The sequence below is a fragment of the Dendropsophus ebraccatus genome, chromosome 1 (genome assembly GCF_027789765.1).
Source record: "Dendropsophus ebraccatus isolate aDenEbr1 chromosome 1, aDenEbr1.pat, whole genome shotgun sequence".
Lineage (NCBI taxonomy): Eukaryota > Metazoa > Chordata > Amphibia > Anura > Hylidae > Dendropsophus > Dendropsophus ebraccatus.
In genome coordinates, this window is record NC_091454.1 from 192207920 (window position 1) to 192224041 (window position 16122).

At 41.3% G+C, this 16122-nt stretch overlaps 1 protein-coding gene across 1 annotated transcript in view; it reads right to left on the reverse strand.

Annotated features, from left to right (window-relative positions):
* ANTXR1 (ANTXR cell adhesion molecule 1) overlaps positions 1 to 16122 on the reverse strand; it is a 121537-nt gene that overhangs the window by 4542 nt on the left and 100873 nt on the right. The window contains exon 17 of the mRNA XM_069943121.1: positions 11344 to 11424. Within this exon, the coding sequence (XP_069799222.1) occupies positions 11344 to 11424 (81 nt within the window). The remainder of the gene's footprint in view (positions 1 to 11343; positions 11425 to 16122) is intronic.

Genomic DNA, 16122 nt, shown 5'->3' on the forward strand with positions numbered 1-16122 from the left:
CATAAACTCTGTTGTCTGCACAACATTAATTACAGACTGTATACACATACCCCATTCACGGAGGACAAAGAGAAATGGACTTATTCTCTCACATCCTGGACCAGGTATTATATAAGGTATAGGAAATGGCCCTTCAGTCTTTTTTTTTTGCCCAGAATTGGGCAAGATTCCATTCAACAAACCCATCCAATAAGTCCAGTACAAATGTGTACGGTTTTGTGTATTTACAAATCTATGTATATTCTGTAAGTCTAGGGCTCCATAGTAACTTCAGATCAAATGACAGTAACTTTAAAATCCTATTCTACTTAAAGGGGTATTCTGGTGGATAAAATCTGGTTAATAAATTATATACATATTTTTTATAAATTCTCTTTAATTTTCTTTAATAAAGAATAAAGTTACACAATTTTGCAATAAAACTTTATTAAAAAATGTATATATATATATATTTTTTTTTTACATTTAGTGACAGCAGTAAGAGGTGACATTTTGGAAAGCTGCCTGTGTTACTAGCGCTGTAGCCATGCCAAACTGGCCCAGAGTGAGCAGTGAATGACAGTTATCCCTGCTTGTTGCTGCCACACTGTGCTGTGGCTGCAGTGCTAGTGACACAGGCTGCTTCCTAAAGACTTGTGTCAATTCTCCTGCTAATATGCATTAGAGGAGGCTCACCACTATCTGGTGGACTGGAAACTCCTCTGATATATTTCTGGTATATTTTAAAATTCAATTTTGTTTTTGTGCAAACGTGCTGCTACTATATGACTGCAGTGTTTGGGCCTCTTTTACATGGAGCTATTATCAGCAAGGAGAGTTGCTAGAAACGCTCCTCCGGCTGATAATCGCCACTTGTAAAAGTGTCAGTGATCAGCCGAGGAGCTGGAAAATGTCAGTTCGTTGGCTGATCGCATCTTTTGAGCCGTCATATAAATCATTGCTTATTAAACAGGGGACGTGTGACCAATAGCAATTTATTTAAATGGCAGTAAAAATGATACAGGGAACGACTGTGCAGCTCGGCCACTCAATTAGCTGTGCCGTGTGAAGGCGAGATTGGCGTACGTTTGCTTCGGTAGACGGTCGTAAATCTGGACATCTAACAGGACTTTTGGACTGTCCAGTTTATCAGGATATGATAAGAGCTGTAGTTTTAACAGTTATAAATATGACTGAACAAGGTGATTAATGTTCTGCATCCGAAGAATGGAACTTTAACCATTATCAAGACATAATAATCAGCATAAAATATTGGACTTAAAAAACAACACAATACTTAAAAGCAGACTTTCAGTTGATAGGAATCCCCCCCCCCCCCAAATTATTTAAAAATTTAGTATCTATCATTTAAAATAATCCTGAAATATTGCAGTTTCCATTCTGGCCACTAAGCCTAATAATAAGCTAGCACTTCCTATTCTCTAGAGTAAGTTTCTCAGCAGTCTTCTCCTCATCACAGGCAGGATTATAATGATAGGTGGCATTAGTATATAAATAAGAGAGGATTAGGTCACACACAATGTTTGATGGTCACACCTCATCCTTGCGCCTCCCTGCACAATGACATTTGCACAGGTCACAGAACATGCCTAGAAAACTATGGTATAGAAGTCAATGTGGCAGCTCTATTACACAGGTCAACAAAAAAAAAAAAAATTACTGGTGTCCAAAATATTTTAATGATTTTGGGGTATTTTTGGGGTGCTGATTCTGAATATGCTATCAGTTTTGCCAGATTGGCTCAAGTTTTTTTTCATGTCTTGTTCATTTTTGAAGATTACTTTCTAAAACTAGTTAAAATAAACTAAAATCAACATTTACTTTGTAAAATTTATTGTATTCATGACAATAGCAATAAAATTAATGCGCGTGTAGCAAATTACGTCTTTTTTTTTACACATTTCACGAAAACTCTCAAAAACTTGAGCCAATCTGGCAAAACTGATGACATATTCAGAATCAGCACCCCAAAGTTACCCTAAATTCGTTGAAATATCTTTGGCCCCAAAAATGCTGTTGACCTGTGTTATATATTGTTTCCTATGTTAATGTAGCTGCTGTAAAGCATACCTCTAAATGCTGTTAACAAAGCAGCACAGAAGCACACGCAACACCCAATAACAATGTATATATGCTTGTATATGATGTATTATTGGAATATTCAGTATGTTGCTACACCTTACTTAGGGATTACATGACTTGTACTCACTTTTCTCCATGTGTGCACGGACAAAAAAAAAGTGTCAAAGGTTTTAACAACTTTAAGCAATATGGGTCTTGTCAGTTTTGTTCTCAGCAATGCCAGGTATTAGTTCTACTTCCAGGAATAGGTCGATGACCACTATAAACCATACTCTTCCACCCAAGAAAATGTTATTAAATAGTCAGAAAAACAGAGTTTGGCAGCTATGCATCAGTGTTCACCCGGCCTTTCTGCAGCTGCTCATAAACTAGAACTATTTTCCCCTTAAACTGAAGCCATGTATACTGTATGATACGCATCTGTTTCTCTCTGTTTAACTCTTGATCCAGGATCGGTGATGACCCCTAACATGTCTGTTTAGTAACATTTAAACCTGCTTGAACCAATTTTGCAATTTTTCCAATAATTTTATATTTGATGGCGTAAACCCCTGTGCACACTGGATGTTTTCAGTGCTGCAGTTAATCCTTTTTTTGTCTATAGGTGTAGATGCAATCGCTTGCCATGTTAAAAGAAAAAGTTTTTATTTTCAGCAATCTGCCTTAAAAACCAGTAAATCTGACTATAGACGTAATGGCATATACCACAATAACTGTACTTGAATATTTATGTGGCAGCTTGTCATAATGATGTTTTGCAGGATCCTTATATTGGGACTTTGCAAAAGTGCAAAAGGAGCAGATTTTTTAGCTATTAGCATGAAAATATGACAGATTGTCTCAGTGTCCTAATTCTCTTACTTGAAGGGGATATAAAGAATGCAGCCAATATCAATTCCCTTACATTGCCTCACTCCCCCCACCTATACATTACATTGGAGGTCATCTCCGGACAGCAGTCACAAGGCCCCTTCATTCAGTGTATCTGCTGAAGCTTTATATGCCTCTATAGTGTATGGAAAGGGTAAAAAAAATGTAATTCAAATAAAATATATTGATGTATTAAAATTTGTATAATTTAAATTTTTTATTTAAATACAAAAAAATATATCATCTCAGAAAACCACATTAACATGAAAGTATATATATTAATTATAAGTATTATATATTTATATTAAAGGGGTTTTCAAATCAATTGGTGTTAGAAAGTTTGTAATTTTTTTCAAAATATTTAAAATATCTTCTTGTACTTATCAGCTGCTGTATGTCCTGCAGGAAGTGGTGTTTTTTTCCAGTCTGACACTATGCTCTCTGCTGCCATTTCTGTCCAAGGAACTTCTGTGGTCTTCTGCCCTCTGCTTGCTTCCCAAAGCTGCAGATGTAGCTTCAGAGCAGGTCTCTGAACTGACAGGCCACTCAACCGGTTCAGAGACCCGCTCTGAAGCTACAGCGTCAGCTCTGGGAAGCAAGCACAGGGCAGGAGAACAGCAGGGGCTGTGAAGAGGTAATGTATATAGCTATGTTTTTTACCCAGTCATAAGCCGTCAGTCGTTCATTGTTATTACACGTAGCGATGTGTGCCCAATGGCGAATGATTTTAGGTCAGGACCACAAGACACAATCAGCCGATGATCATTGTCATCGGCTGATCATTGTCTCTAATACACAAAACGATAATCAGCCGAAGCAGCTTGATTTTGCCGATTATCACTCTGTGTAATAGGGCCCTTAGGCAAACCTGTGTGTATCCATGGTTACAGACTACAAACCTGGTGTGTAGTCAGAACCTGTAGTCATACGTTACTCCTCTCTGTCTTTTCTTATTATTAAAGCACACTCCGTAGAAAACATAGCATATGGAAGACAGAAGACTGTCAGACTGTATGCCAGACCCTGATGGCGCCTGACGTACATCATTGAGTTTAATTGGGTCAGTTCAACTTTCGTCATAGTGTCTGGCATTTTACTGGACAATATATTGCACTATGCTGTGCTATTTTGTCTATCAATTTTTTTACGAGGCCTTAGTAGTCTTTAACTGTGTAAACACAGTAGGCTTTTTTAAGGTCACTACTATTCCTTAACATAAATTTTTAAAATTTTTTGTTTTAGATGCACTGAAATAGTAAAATATTTTTGTGTCTGTATACATAGCCCTTAACTGTGCTATCCTGGAGTAGAAGTAGAATTTGCACGATAAAAGTTGGAGAAAAGAAAGTCGAGGTGTAGTGTTTGGATCCGGATTTTGGCTACTGAAGTTACCGCGGCTTCGGCCAGCTTAATGTTTTAAAATGAAGTGTAAAATGTAGTATTAATATTTACAATGAATTAACTTTCATTCTACTATGTTTTCTTAAAAAGAAATTCTTTCACCGCTAACTCTGGAGCTGAAACTGCAGAAAGTAGTTGAAGCATTGAGGTGGAGCTGAAATGGATCACCTCCAGATCTGGAAAACTATAGTGGTAGACGTAAGAGAGTAACTGGTCCTGGGCCAACCTGGACTTGGATCTAGATCGACAGAGCCATTGTAAGCCGAGTCTGGCAAACCAAGTGCGCGTCCAAACCAGTGTATTGGATATAAAGAGTATAAAACACAGCAAAGTCCAATAGTAGCTCTGGAGGCCAACCACAAATAGTGTATTTGTGTATACGTAGACTAGCAACAAATATGGGCTATGCCGTGTTAATGTGGCTTGGAGGACTTATCAGGAAACAAAGGGTTAACGTTTATTTCCAGGGACAGCTTGTTGCTTTTTTTCTTATCTGTTTGCCATAAGCCCAGCATAAAAACAAGATACGTAGCCTTTGAAGATGTTGCTCATCCCAGCTTCCTACCCTTCTGTTGTTAAATCATTGTAAAAATACTCCATTAATGATGTAGGAGAATGGAGAATGTTGAGCTTCCGAACATGTGAGAAAACCGCAGGAATCCCCATGTGACCTGCGCTCAGATATTATTGGAAGCAGCTGGGACTGATAATGACCTGTAACAACCCCCTTCTCCTTCTTCTTGCGGGCAGGCACAATAACAGAACCGCCTTTTTATTTTTATTTTACTTGTATTAAGCTCATCTTTCCAACAGGGAGCAACATAGTCTCAAAAGAACAAAGAGAGAGTCTCCTGTAAATCTTTTTTTTCTTTCAAAATGGTGTCAAAAAGTTATATAAATTTAAAATTTCAAGTTTTACACTACTTATCAGCTGTTGTATGTGCTGCGGAAAGTGTTGTATTCTTTCCAGTCTGACACAGTGCCCTCTGCTGCCACCTCTGTCCATGACATGAACTGCCCAAAGCAGAAAAGGTTTTGGGGATCTGAAACTGTTCTGGACAGTTCCGGACGAGGACAGAGGAGGCAGCAGAGAGCACTGTGTCAGACTGGAAAGAATACACCACTTCCTGCAGGAAATACAGCAGCTGATAAGTACTGGAAAACTTGAGATTTTTAAATAGAAGTAAAATACATATCTTTATAACTTTCTAACATGCGTTGATTTGAATGATTTTTTTTTTTTGTAGGAGTACCACTTTAACATCTGACTACCATCTTTTGGGATTTTACCAATGACACTGAACAAGTGGATCTTGTACAGGGAACCTGTTATCACTTCATTGCTGCCCAAACCTAAAGTTATCAGGGTTGTCCTTGGTGGCTTCCCTCAGCCCCACCAGCCTTGAGTGATAGATCTTTTTTCCATTTGGGAATATGAAGAGCTCTATCAACCAAGCTTTGCAGGGCAAGCAGAAGCCACCGGGAACCACCCCAATGACTCTTGGGTCAGCCAGCCTGAAAGTTATAACAGGTTCAGGGCCACCAGAGTTTGCCCACATACATGGTACTGGGTCACCATAGTCTTGATTCCATTGGTACCATATGCTGTTCTGCTCACGAGTGGTGCAGAAAGGGCTATAATAGTGCATGACAAATGGCTGCATGAGGTGCTCCAGAGCACCATAGTAAGGGTTGCACTAGTCTCTACAGTGACTTCAGGACTTAGGTCCATAGCGGATGCTGTCACTAAACATGACATCATTACTGGGCCCAAACCAATGCAACACCTGACATTTTATAATCAGTGTAAACACATGTTCTCACTGGGAGGGGGGCACTACCTGACGTATCCATAAGGTGGGTTATCTCCCTTGAAAGCAAAAGGATTAGGCGTTGAACGTTAGCAGCCTACTTTTCCTAGAAATCATGTGTTGGGAGGAGTCGGCACACCCCCATATACATAAGATAATTGGCTGATGCCGGCAAATTGCTGGGTTTGGCCGACATTGTTCTTATGTGTATGGGGACCTTTGGCTGTACTGGGAGGCTACACTATGTGGTTGCTGAGACAGGAAATTATGTCATTTGGTTGACAGATGTAGAAGAGAAGATGTCATCTGGAGCATGTTGTTTTGTCACTGTACTTAGGCTTTACAAAACAATGACCTTTTGCAATAACTTATGTTTTCAGTTATAGGATAGTCCAGACCATAAGACACGTTAAAGATGAAAGGCATAAAAACAAGATTTTTTCTGTATTTGTGTCATGGATAATACCCTATAAGGTAATATGGGAAGACAGCACTAATTCCTACAGGAAAGAAAGCAGATCATTATGTGACCATTATCTGCCCTTGTAACATTGGCGGCCACCGTGCTCCAGTATGTTCCATTTGGAATACCTGGAAGGTCCCGGCAGGGCACTAGCAAAGATGCACAAACTATTTGCTATGTTGTATACAGGAAAGTTCCTCATCCCACTCATTTAAGGAAAGACTTAACAGATGTCATTGTGCAAGATGAACTATATTATACTGTATATACACAACACAGTGCTTGCTGCTACTTTTTTCCCATTGACCTGAAAACCTCCTGCCTATAAGCATTGAGTACACTTCTCCCAATGTCTGCTGCTGCAATGTCTTCTAACCTGGTCCCCTCTCTCTAATGTGTAACTAAACTTTTAGATATACGACATTAAAGTGACTCTGTACCCACAATCTGATCCCCCCAAACCGCTTGTACATTCAGATAGCTGCTTTAAATCCAAGATCTTTCCTGGGGTCGATGCGGCAGGTGATGCAGTTATTGTCCTAAAAACAACTTTTAAACTTGCAGCCCTGTGCCCAACGGGAGTATCTGTGCCCTAACTTTGCACGACCCCTCCGTCCCTCCTCCCCACCCTCTTTATCATTAGGATGCCACTGGAACATTTTCTCCATGTTAACACTGCACAGGTGGGGAATAGGAGGCAATCTGCCTGGAGCATTCCTAATGATGAAGAGGGTGGGGAGAAGGGACGGAGGGGTTGTGCAAAGTTAGGGCACAGATACTCCCGTTGGGCACAGTGCTGCAAGTTTAAAAGTTGTTTTTTAGGACAATAACTGCGTCACCTGCCGAACGGACCCCAGGGCAGATCTTGGATTAAAAGCAGCTATCCAAAATGTACAAGTGCTTTGGTGGGGGGGGGGGGGCAGATTGTGGGTACAGAGTTGCTTTAAGAAAATATTGTAGCACCTGTGTTTCCCTGAGTGTCCTCCTCTCACATAACATATGAATACACTATGAGAGGAATTTATTAGTCTGCGTGAGTCCAAAGTGCAAATTTAGCAAAAAAAAACACCAAAAATGTATGTGTAAAGTGGTGTAAAGTGAAACTGGCTCAGTTGCCCTTAGCAACCAATCAGATTCCACTTTTCATTCCTCACAAACTCTTTGGAAAATGAAAGGTGGAATCTGATTGGTTGCTAGGGGCAACTGAGACAGTTTTACTTTATACCATGTTTGATAAATCTTCCCCATTATTCCTACTGGGTACCCTACCTGCTGACATCCCCTACTATACTTAGAGATGAGCAAAGTTCTGTGTCGGGAAAGTGCCTAATGCTCAGCAATTTACTTTCGGTGGCTGCGGAAGATGGATGCAGCTAGTGCTGCACCGTCTTCTCCAGCCACCGAGAATCAAATGCAGAGTGTACCACATTTTTTTAAACAGAACTTCCAGTAGTTTGGGTCATCTCTGCTTATAGTACTTGGGCCTCCATATTCCAGTTATGCTTTAGATCTCTTTTAATGTCACTTAGAGAGAGCACCTGTCATGAAAAAAAAAAATTAATGTTTTTGATCAAAGTGGTTCTCACTAAGATCCACTGTAATCCAGAGATATAGGAGACAGCATGGCAGCCGTTCCATCCACTCCCTGTCCATATCTATGTAACAGCCAATCCCGGAAGTCTTGGAGGCTGCATTGTCATAATTAGTTGCCAGGCGGAAGTGGCCTGTGCTGCTGCCATGTCTCTCCCTGGCTATATCTCTGGATCACAGGAGATTTGAGCAGTGAGACCCCCTGTGATCAATATCTTTTGACATGCCTGATGAGGTAAAATAGAAAAAAGCAAAAATTGGCAGCACCCCTATGCCTCTGTTTACACTGTAAGTTGCACGCCGTATGTGGCTAAGGTACAAACAAAAAACAAAAAGTGCAACAGCAACCTGCAGGTGCAATTGCTTACCGTACATACTCCCCCCCCCCCCCGGCCATTGCTAGTGTGAGAATCCTATAGTAGGACCATGACTCTGAAGACATCGAGTGTATGCTGGGGGAAGTATATACAGTAAGCGCTTGCACCTGTAGGTTGCTGTTGCCCTTTTTTGTGGTTTTAGTCAAGTAGCCCTAGTTTTTAGATTGTCCTCCCTTTTACTTTTCTCCTACTTGCTATTCAGTATTTTCCTTACAAAAGAATAACATGAGTGTTATAAATCTGTATTACACTGACTACTGGGTGAAGGACAGAGAAAGACAAACCGATATATGTAAAAAAACAGAAGACCATCATTATAATGAAGAACAAGCAGCAATATGTCTTTCTTTAGGATATACATGTTGTATATCTTGTAGTTTTACTTTCTCAATTTACAAGTTCCCTGTCCAAAGAAAGCATCCCCGGCTCCCTCAGCTGCCGCTCTCTTCCAGCGCTCTCGCTCCAGTGCTCAGAAGTAGATGTATTTTTTCTACCACATAATTCTATGACCTCATGTTTAGATTCCTCATCAATAGCCGCAAACAAAAGAGAAACATTTTAGTCTCCTTCTCCTTGCCAGGAATTTCGTAACCCTATTTCATTACTTCATTGGAGATAACAACCCTCGCTTAGGTGGACCTTTGTTTTACTTGGATTCGTGTAGATATATGGATTTTATTGCACCTCGTGAAATAAAAATATTCCATAAAATATCCCTTACAAGGAAAACTAAGGATGCTGCATAGCTATGGTGGTTGCAACCACAATATAGATTTAGCACCTTGGGGCCCATCGTCTACCCAGCCACATAAGAAAGCAGGATTATAGCAAAGTGGTGCAATGATTTCTAAACCAACAGTGATCGAATCCTGCCTATGGAAAATGTATATACTGTGGGGCATACTATGGCTATATACTATGGGATGCATCAGCCGCAGGGAGCTCGAAGGAGTGTCACAGGATGACCAACAAAGTGCCTGACACATAGATCGATATGGTTCAAGCACTGGAACTACCACTGCACTTATCATGCAGAACATCTGCCTGGATTCCCTTCATGTACAAAGCTACAAATGACTAGACGGCTAGGTGCTTGCTATCTACATAAAGCTCTGCAGGAGGTACTGTGGTCCTCGAACATAAGTAACCATGACCCTTTTATCTGGATTATTTCCAGCCTCAGCAATCAGCATAAGGTTGGCTTCAGTATTTGTAGCCAAAATCAGGAGTAGGTACAAAACATAGAAAAAAGATGCAGAATTTTCTAGAACCCCCCCAAAGAGCGTGCAGATATAGTCAAGGGGAAAAAACACCTATCCAGTCTGAAGGTATGTGGGGTGCCCTTGATCATGTAGGGTAGAAAATGGGTCAAACATTGGCACAGTAAAATATGGAGTCTTGAAGGTATGTGCACATTATGGAATCCCGGCGGATCACACGACACGGATTCCGCAGCTTGCCCCTGCTAGCAGATGCTGGCGGATGCGCGAATCTTGGCTGGTCCCATCAGCACATTCTATGGTCCGTCATCCACCCAAAGAATGAACCCAGTCATTCTTTGGGCGGACAGCAGAATCTGGCAAACCATATAATGAAGCCTATGGGACCAGCGGAGATGCGCATGTCCGCCAGCATCCGCGAGCGGGGCCGAATTGCAAAATCCGGGGTGGGTAATCCAACGGGATTTCGAAGTGTGCATATACCCTTACTTCGAAAAAAAAATTCTGCCACAATTAATAGGTAAAGTCTCTTTACAAAACAACTGACTGGTATGGCTGACACAGGGTTTTACCCTTTTGAGGTGAGGTATATGTTATTTTTCTTCCTGTTCCCTGAGCTATATAGCAACTGTTTGGCTTCCAGTTGGTCCCAGAAAGTCTCTGGTCACTTTGAGTGGCAATGCCCACAGTGTATTCCTAAGCCCTGCCTGAAGCCCTGTAATGTCCAATGGTGAAGCAATGGGGCACATGTACACTTTCTCCCCACAGCCTCTGTAAGTCTTTTTCTCTCTTTATGGTACTCTTACTATATTTTCCTTTTTTCTTAGGAGAAACTTGATCTTGCTCCTTCCATCTCTAGAAGGTTCCCTGAACAACTATAGTTTTTCTCTGTACTGGGTCCACTCCTTGTTTGGGATAAAAATACTGATTTTAAAAATGATTTCCAAAAATAAGAACCAAACACTGACAAAAATACTGGAAATAAGCCTGTCCTAAAGACCCACCGGAGGACTGTACGATGTTGCTGGGCACTCTGTTTATGGGTACTCCTCTTTGTTTTGGACCCCCTGGGCAATTGCCTGGTTTAAGTTCCCTCTTATATGGACCTCCATTTGCATTGAGGTGGAGGGTACAGGTACAGATTTCCGACAGATTTAGACTATCCAAGATAAAATTCAGCACACAACTTTTCACTTTTCTCTCACCGTATTTCTTAAATCTTTTTCAACACAAAACAAGCCCTCTTAAGTTTTCCTAAATTGTCTTAAAGTGTAAATTTTCCATATTGGGGGTTGCCCTGCTCCATGCTTTTGAAAAAAACATGAGCGCAGACTTGGGATTGTCTACAGGATGATAGTGGACTATTTATACTCTACAATAAATCACTTGTAGTTTGGGATTAGAAACTAACTTTAAGGCCTCTTTTAGAAGTTAATAATGTTGGTTGCCTTAAAAAAATAAGTGCGACCATCCCACAACATTCCTGAATTTAGAATTTAGAATAAAGAAGTGATGGTAGACAACCTTACCTTATCTCCAGGCTGTGGTCTCATTATTGACACCCGACTGTATCCTTTTCTCAGGAGAACCCAAAGTGCATCAAGTTTGCCCTGAAACAAAAATAAATTATATTATACTATCTCTATATAGATGGAATGCATAAGTTAGTAGCAAAGATGGCATCCAGGCAGTTGGTAAACCAATTGTTAAAGGGGTTGTCTAGGGAGCAGAGAAGGTGTTACCTGTTCTGTGCTCCACTTCCACCCTCGGCACATCTCAAACGTATACCTTTTAATATTAGAGGGGATGGGTTCTAAGTTTTGATCCTCACATTTGGGCAATGCCATGTCCACACGCGATGTCCCATAGTTGCATGATTGTGCAGTTATCAGACATCCCGTGCTGGTTTTACTCGCACATAATGACTGTGACTTAGCCCTTGCCCCCTTTTAGTTCAGAAGGTACACTTTAAAACATGCTGAGGGTGGAAGTGGAGCACCAAGACGCTGAACTTCTTCCTCTCTCTGAACAAACCCTTTAAAATCATAACTGGTTCATGAAATCATGAAGAAGCAATGTCCTGATCCTGTTGTTGACCTTTATGTTATTGTAATGAGCAAGGCACTCTTTGGTGGTACCCTCTCAATGATCCATAACCTGAATCTGTTTTGATATAATAAAACATAATTATAGAAACATGAGGTCTCCCAGAAGTTATGGTTGGATCTGTAGCCTCGATCCCTGGGATACCCATAACATTGATCCTGGATCCACAAAAAAATTGTACAAACAGTGTCATCATAAAAACATGGACATATGTATGGAGTTAAAGGGCACCTATCAGCAGGTTAGACGAATCTAACCTGCTGATAGCTCCCTATTGCGCAGGAGGCACCGACGATGAAGGTATGTCCTTTACCTTCATCCTCGGCGCCGTTCCCATGCAGTTAGACTTTTACTCTTTGGTCCAGTAAGACCATTAAGAGCACTGGGGCACCTGTAAGCAGCGCTGCCCCACCCTCCATAGTGCTGATCCGATCCCGGCCAACCCCTTCTAATGATATTCAATAGAGCGGGCCAGCTATGGACCTAATGGTCTTATTGGACTGAGGAGTAAAAGACTAACTGCACGGGAACGACACCGAGGATGAAGGTGAGAGATATACCTTCATTCTCAGCTCCTCCTGCGTAATAGGGAGCTATCAGCAGTTTAGCTTCATCTAACCTGCTGATAGTTTCCCTTTAAGCAATAGGAATGTGCAGTAGAGATATCAACATACAGCATGTGAAAGCCCTTATACTAAATATGAATCCACTAGTCCCTCCATAATTCATAGAGGTTAATTACATGTCTAGTTTCCTTATGGAAAGATCCCAATGTATCGATCCACTGATAATAAATATACAAAAACACTAATGTGTCAAAAATAATAGTGGAGATATCCCTTGAATTATAAGCCAAGACATATACTGTAGGAGTCTCAACAAACTTTTCAATCTTTGCACATGCTGACTAGAGTGGGCACATATTCTCTCAGGCAACCATGGCACAAATTCGCAAAACATGTGGTGTATATATAGTTTGCCTTTTTTTGCGTGTCATGGACGTTGGGTCTAGCAGCCGACTGACTTGGAGCAGCACCAAGCTGTGCCAAGCAGACAGTATACTCTGCTGAAAAAAAAACCTGAGCAATGGCATCTGTGTTTTTATACTTTTTTGCCCAGTGGCACACTTGGATATTTCTTATTAGAAAGCCACATTTTGGAAGTTGATATATGGAGTTTTTTGAGTGTGGGAGGAAACCCATGCTAAGTTCATATACTGTAGATGAGGGATGGGGAACCTTTGACCCTCCAGCTGTTGTAAAACTGCTTTATCTTCGGCTGTCCAGGCATGATGGGGATTGTAGTTTTGCAACAGCTTTGAGGGCCGAAGGTTTCCCATCCTTGCTGTAGATGTTGCCCTCAGTTAAATTCTCAGTCGATATTCTCTTTTCCTTTAACAAGTAGACATCATCCAGTCTGCGCTGTTTAATTATATGCTGCTTGTACATTTGGCTGACAAATGCTAAGAGTGGAGGATGCTGGGAATCCACAAACTAAGGAATGGAAACTTATTGGAATAGGGCCTAATGGTTGTCTTCCTGCAGTGCAGACGGGAGAGGTCTCTCTTTAGCAAATCTTATATAGGCAAATATTTTATAAGCCCTTGACATTGAAGATAACTTTAGTTTAATTTTAGAACGGTTCTTCTTTCAGTGATTTGTAGTTGTAGAGGATCAGTATTTTCATATTCTAGTCTGTAATTGAAAAACCTTTGTTTAAAAATGGGCAAGCAGCTTTTTGTGTCCAATGTTAACATTAGGACAGCTGTTCAGGGTCTCTTTTGGCAGGGTTCACACATAAAGTACTATTCTGGCTAGTATTTGATTCTTGACCAGTTGTTCTTTTGAATAGCATTTTCCACATATAATGTATTGTGGACACTATGGGGGATATTTATGAAAGTCTCACCCGAGGCGTATGCAAAGGATAAGGAGCAGATCCGCCCTTCTCCCTGGCATATGCCTGCCGTATCCACCGTTCGCCTGATGGGCGGGCAAGGGGGGCTCAGGGGGTGTGGCAAGGTGGGGAGTAGGCGTGGCTTTTTCCCGCTCCTCATTTATGCAAATCTACAGCTGCTGGAAGAGGGCGCCAGCCGGCTGGATTCACCAAGAGGTGTGCGAGTACGCCGATCTTGATAAACCCCCCCCTATGTATTGTTGTATGACTGGGTAAAGAAGATGTCTGTGTTAAGAAGCTGCAGACTGATAGGTAAAGAGATTAAATTTGGCATTACCATGGGAGGGAGGGAGGGAGAAAATCTAACATAGAAATGCAAAGTATAAGATAATATGACTTGTCATCTTGACACTTTCTCAGCCAGTAAGCCAGTGTATAACTGTGTCTTTGTTAATAATAATCACAAGAGTGGCCTACTCTAATTCAGGGAACCAACCGGGGGATTCACTTGCTCTACTGTGGGCCAGTTCAAGCCTGGATGGCATTGCCCTGTATATTCTAGCTAAGCACATAACTCTGACCTTACTTGTTACTTACCATATCTTTTTCAAGACCTTTCAGTTGACTTTAGGCCACCCTGACATGTGCCTATAAAATCAATGTAAAATTTCCATATAGAACAACAGGACTTCTATACTATGGGCAGAGTAATGTGTAAACTCCTATATATCTGATAATGATGCTTCAGCCACATGTCTCAGGGACATAGAGTAAAATTCTCAAATACCTATTACTGAAGTCAACGTGTTTCAGTCCACATTACAGGGACCTTTATCAGTTTTATACACACACACACATACTATTAGCTGCAATACTTTACATTGTTGTTATTTGTCATTTGCTCTGTTTTAACTTCAAACTTTCTTTATGCACAAACATAATAATAACTTCTTTATGTAGCGCCAACATATTCCACAGCACTGTAAGGAATAGAACAGTAGACAGTTTTACACTATTTTTTTTTTCCAGATGTGCTTTAGGCTTACATTCTGTTGCTATATGTAAGGCAGAAAATAGCTGCTAAATTAGTCTAAAGTGCTGACAAGAAAATATCACCAAATGACTAGTCCGTTGTATAGCTAGAGAATCACTTTGTAACTGGTTCAGACTGGCTTTCATGTTTAAAGTTGGGAAATGTTGCAGACAGCTCTGGCTGTCTGCCTGATTATACTGTACAGACAGTCTGTGTGCCAAACTGTAATGTATGATATCACTGGTGAAGGTTGTGACATCACTGATGAATTAGAAACAGTTTATAGTCCAGTCACATAGCTGGCACAAAGACAACTGTTTCAGACACAATCTGAAGTAGAATTGCTTCCACATTGAAAAGACATCTGCCATCCTAAAAGAGAGACACTCAAACCACGTCCGATCAGAAGAACGAGCGGAAAAAATCCATGCGCAGTGCATTTCCTCCCGCCTCTGTGTCGTGTGAGCTAGATGGACTTCCAATATAAGGGTAGTATTACATGGGCCGATGGGGGCACGATAATAAGGCTGCGTTCCCACGTTCCGTGATCCTGACGGATCACGGACGTGGAATGCCAGTACCGGCGTCCCCCAGCACCCGGACAGCATCTGTAATTAGATGCTGGGAGCGGGGGAGACTGTATTCATAAGCGCCGAGCTGTAGTAACAGCACCGCGCGCGGCGCTTATGAATACAGTCTCCCCTGCTCCCAGCATCTAATTACAGATGCTGTCCGGGCGCGGGGGGACTCCGGTACATGCATTCCACATCCGTGATCCGTCAGGAACACGGAACGTGGGAATGCAGCCTAACTGTAAACTGGGCCTATTACATGGCCCGATAATCAATTAACAAGGGCTGCATGTACATCGTTACCGATGTCTTTGCAGCCCTTGCTTAAGCTGGCCTGGCGGCCCATCGCTATTACACGGTCAGCACAGAACAATTATAGGTCCAAACCTATATCTATGATCAGCCGATGATCGTTGTGATCGGCTGATTGTTATGTTTATTACACAGAGCGATAATTGGCTGGATAGGGCCGATTCGGCCGATTATCGTTCCGTGTAATAGGACCCTAAGTCTATGGGGTTGCAGAGACAGAGCAGGGAGAGGAGCGTGTGACAGTGTAGTGATCTCCCCGCTTCTTCTACTGATCGATAAGGGTCAGACCTTGATCGTTAAATACTTTTGATATCTCTCTCTCTCTTTTTTTTTTAATAATAGGTACTGTCAAAGAAAGAGGTAAAACCACAAACTATCTACTTAGGGGG